Below are 5000 nucleotides of genomic sequence, written 5' to 3' on the forward strand. Positions count from 1 at the left end.
ACTACTACTATACAGGTACTACCACTATACAGAACGCATACAGGTACTACTACTATACAGAACGCATACAGGTACTACTACTATACAGAACGCATACAGGTACTACTACTATACAGGTACTACTACTATACAGGTACTACCACTATACAGAACGCATACAGGTACTACTACTATACAGAACGCATACAGGTACTACTACTATACAGAACGCATACAGGTACTACTACTATACAGGTACTACTACTATACAGAACGCATACAGGTACTACTACTATACAGAACGCATACAGGTACTACTACTATACAGAACGCATACAGGTACTACTACTATACATGACTATACAGGTACTACTACTATACAGAACGCATACAGGTACTACTACTACTATACATGACTATACAGGTACTACTACTATACAGAACGCATACAGGTACTACTACTATACAGGTACTACTACTATACAGAACGCATACAGGTACTACTACTATACAGGTACTACTACTATACAGAACGCATACAGGTACTACTACTATACAGAACGCATACAGGTACTACTACTATACAGAACGCATACAGGTACTACTACTATACAGAACGCATACAGGTACTACTACTATACAGGTACTACTACTATACAGGTACTACCACTATACAGAACGCATACAGGTACTACTACTATACAGGTACTACCACTATACAGAACGCATACAGGTACTACTACTATACAGAACGCATACAGGTACTACTACTATACAGAACGCATACAGGTACTACTACTATACAGGTACTACTACTATACAGAACGCATACAGGTACTACTACTATACAGGTACTACCACTATACAGAACGCATACAGGTACTACTACTATACAGAACGCATACAGGTACTACTACTATACAGAACGCATACAGGTACTACTACTATACAGAACGCATACAGGTACTACTACTATACAGGTACTACTACTATACAGGTACTACTACTATACAGGTACTACTACTATACAGGTACTACTACTATACAGGTACTACTACTATACAGGTACTACTACTATACAGGTACTACTACTATACAGAACGCATACAGGTACTACTACTATACAGAACGCATACAGGTACTACTACTATACAGGTACTACTACTATACAGGTACTACTACTATACAGAACGCATACAGGTACTACTACTATACAGAACGCATACAGGTACTACTACTATACAGGTACTACTACTATACAGGTACTACTACTATACAGAACGCATACAGGTACTACTACTATACAGAACGCATACAGGTACTACTACTATACAGGTACTACCACTATACAGAACGCATACAGGTACTACTACTATACAGGTACTACTACTATACAGATACTACTACTATACAGGTACTACTACTATACAGAACGCATACAGGTACTACTACTATACAGAACGCATACAGGTACTACTACTATACAGATACTACTACTATACAGAACGCATACAGGTACTACTACTATACAGGTACTACTACTATACAGAACGCATACAGGTACTACTACTATACAGGTACTACCACTATACAGAACGCATACAGGTACTACTACTATACAGAACGCATACAGGTACTACTACTATACAGAACGCATACAGGTACTACTACTATACAGGTACTACTACTATACAGAACGCATACAGGTACTACTACTATACAGGTACTACCACTATACAGAACGCATACAGGTACTACTACTATACAGGTACTACTACTATACAGGTACTACTACTATACAGAACGCATACAGGTACTACTACTATACAGATACTACTACTATACAGAACGCATACAGGTACTACTACTATACAGGTACTACTACTATACAGAACGCATACAGGTACTACTACTATACAGGTACTACCACTATACAGAACGCATACAGGTACTACTACTATACAGAACGCATACAGGTACTACTACTATACAGAACGCATACAGGTACTACTACTATACAGGTACTACTACTATACAGAACGCATACAGGTACTACTACTATACAGGTACTACTACTATACAGAACGCATACAGGTACTACTACTATACAGAACGCATACAGGTACTACTACTATACAGAACGCATACAGGTACTACCACTATACAGAACGCATACAGGTACTACTACTATACAGGTACTACTACTATACAGAACGCATACAGGTACTACTACTACTATACATGACTATACAGGTACTACTACTATACATGACTATACAGGTACTACTACTACTATACATGACTATACAGGTACTACTACTATACATGACTATACAGGTACTACTACTATACATGACTATACAGGTACTACTACTACTATACATGACTATACAGGTACTACTACTATACAGGTACTACTACTACTATACATGACTATACGGGTACTACTACTACTATACATGACTATACGGGTACTACTACTATACATGACTATACGGGTACTACTACTATACCGAACGCATACAGGTACTACTACTATACATGACTATACGGGTACTACTACTACTATACATGACTATACGTGTACTACTACTATACATGACTATACGGGTACTACTACTATACAGAACGCATACAGGTACTACTACTACTATACATGACTATACAGGTACTACTACTATACTTGACTATACGGGTACTACTACTACTATACATGACTATACGGGTACTACTACTATACTTGACTATACGGGTACTACTACTACTATACATGACTATACGGGTACTACTACTATACATGACTATACGGGTACTACTACTATACATGACTATACGGGTACTACTACTATACCGAACGCATACAGGTACTACTACTATACATGACTATACAGGTACTACTACTATGCATTACTATACAGGCACTACTACTATACATGACTATACAGGTACTACTACTATACCGAACGCATACAGGTACTACTACTATACATGACTATACAGGTACTACTACTACTATACATGACTATACAGGTACTACTACTATACAGGTACTACTACTATACAAGTACTACTACTATACTAATACCTACAGAAAATACATGACTCTACAGGTACTAAGTCCTCTCTGTAGGTCCTGGGGAACATGTTTAACACTGGGGGGGGGGGGAGGGGGGGTGTCTCCTCCCCTCTGTAGGTCCTGGGGAACATGTTTAACACTGGGGGGGGGGGGGGGGGGGGGGGGGTCTCCTCTCTGTAGGTCCTGAGGAACATGTTTAACACTGGGGGGGGGGGGGGTGTCTCGGGTACTACTACTATACATGACTATACGGGTACTACTACTATACCGAACGCATACAGGTACTACTACTATACATGACTATACAGGTACTACTACTATACATGACTATACGGGTACTACTACTACTATACATGACTATACGGGTACTACTACTATACAGAACGCATACAGGTACTACTACTACTATACATGACTATACGGGTACTACTACTATACAGAACACATACAGGTACTACTACTACTATACATGACTATACAGGTACTACTACTATACATGACTATACGGGTACTACTACTACTATACATGACTATACGGGTACTACTACTATACATGACTATACGGGTACTACTACTATACCGAACGCATGCAGGTACTACTACTATACATGACTATACAGGTACTACTACTATGCATTACTATACAGGCACTACTACTATACATGACTATACAGATACTACTACTATACAGAACGCATACAGGTACTACTACTATACAGGTACTACTACTATACAGGTACTACTACTATACAAGTACTACTACTATACTAATACCTACAGAAAATACATGACTCTACAGGTACTAAGTCCTCTCTGTAGGTCCTGGGGAACATGTTTAACACTGGGGGGGGGGGGGGGGGGGTGTCTCCTCCTCTCTGTAGGTCCTGGGGAACATGTTTAACACTGGGGGGGGGGGGGGGGGGGGGGGGTGTGTGTGTCTCCTCTCTGTAGGTCCTGAGGAACATGTTTAACACTGGGGGGGGGGGGGGGTGTCTCCTCTCTGTAGGTCCTGAGGAACATGTTTAACACTGGGGGGGGGGGTGTCTCCTCCTCTCTGTAGGTCCTGAGGAACATGTTAACACTGGGGGGGGGGGGGGGTGTCTCCTCTCTGTAGGTCCTGAGGAACATGTTTAACACTGGGGGGGGGGGGGGTGTCTCCTCTCTGTAGGTCCTGAGGAACATGTTTAACACTGGGGGGGGTGTCTCCTCCTCTCTGTAGGTCCTGAGGAACATGTTTAACACTGGGGGGGGGGGGGGGGGGGGGGGGGTGTCTCCTCTCTGTAGGTCCTGGGGAACATGTTTAACACTGGGGGGGGTGTCTCCTCTCTGTAGGTCCTGAGGAACATGTTTAACACTGGGGGGGGGGGGGGTGTCTCCTCTCTGTAGGTCCTGAGGAACATGTTTAACACTGGGGGGGGTGTCTCCTCCTCTCTGTAGGTCCTGAGGAACATGTTTAACACTGGGGGGGGGGGGGGGGGGGGGGTGTCTCCTCTCTGTAGGTCCTGGGGAACATGTTTAACACTGGGGGGGGTGTCTCCTCTCTGTAGGTCCTGAGGAACATGTTTAACACTGGGGGTGTGTCTCCTCTCTGTAGGTCCTGAGGAACATGTTTAACACTGGGGGGGGGGGGGGGTGTCTCCTCTCTGTAGGTCCTGAGGAACATGGTCCACTGTGCAGACCTCAGCAACCCCACCAAGCCGCTGGGTGTGTATCGCCAGTGGACTGAACGCATCATGGAGGAGTTCTCCAGACAGGGAGACAAGGAGAGAGACAAGGGCTTGGAGATCAGCCCCATGTGTGACAAACACACTGCCTCGGTGGAGAAGAGCCAGGTCTCTCTCTCACACACACACACACACACACACGCGTGCGCGCACGCACGTACGCACACACACACACACACACACGAAAGGGCGACAGTTAGACAGTTAGGCAGTTAGACAGT

At 43.2% G+C, this 5000-nt stretch overlaps 1 protein-coding gene across 1 annotated transcript in view; it reads left to right on the forward strand.

Moving 5' to 3' along the window:
- LOC139369535 (3',5'-cyclic-AMP phosphodiesterase 4B-like) overlaps positions 1-5000 on the forward strand; it is a 35536-nt gene that overhangs the window by 27467 nt on the left and 3069 nt on the right. Inside the window, exon 14 of the mRNA XM_071108780.1 lies at positions 4705-4887. Within this exon, the coding sequence (XP_070964881.1) occupies positions 4705-4887 (183 nt within the window). The remainder of the gene's footprint in view (positions 1-4704; positions 4888-5000) is intronic.

This window comes from Oncorhynchus clarkii, chromosome 17 (assembly GCF_045791955.1).
Source record: "Oncorhynchus clarkii lewisi isolate Uvic-CL-2024 chromosome 17, UVic_Ocla_1.0, whole genome shotgun sequence".
Classification (NCBI taxonomy): Eukaryota; Metazoa; Chordata; class Actinopteri; order Salmoniformes; family Salmonidae; genus Oncorhynchus; species Oncorhynchus clarkii.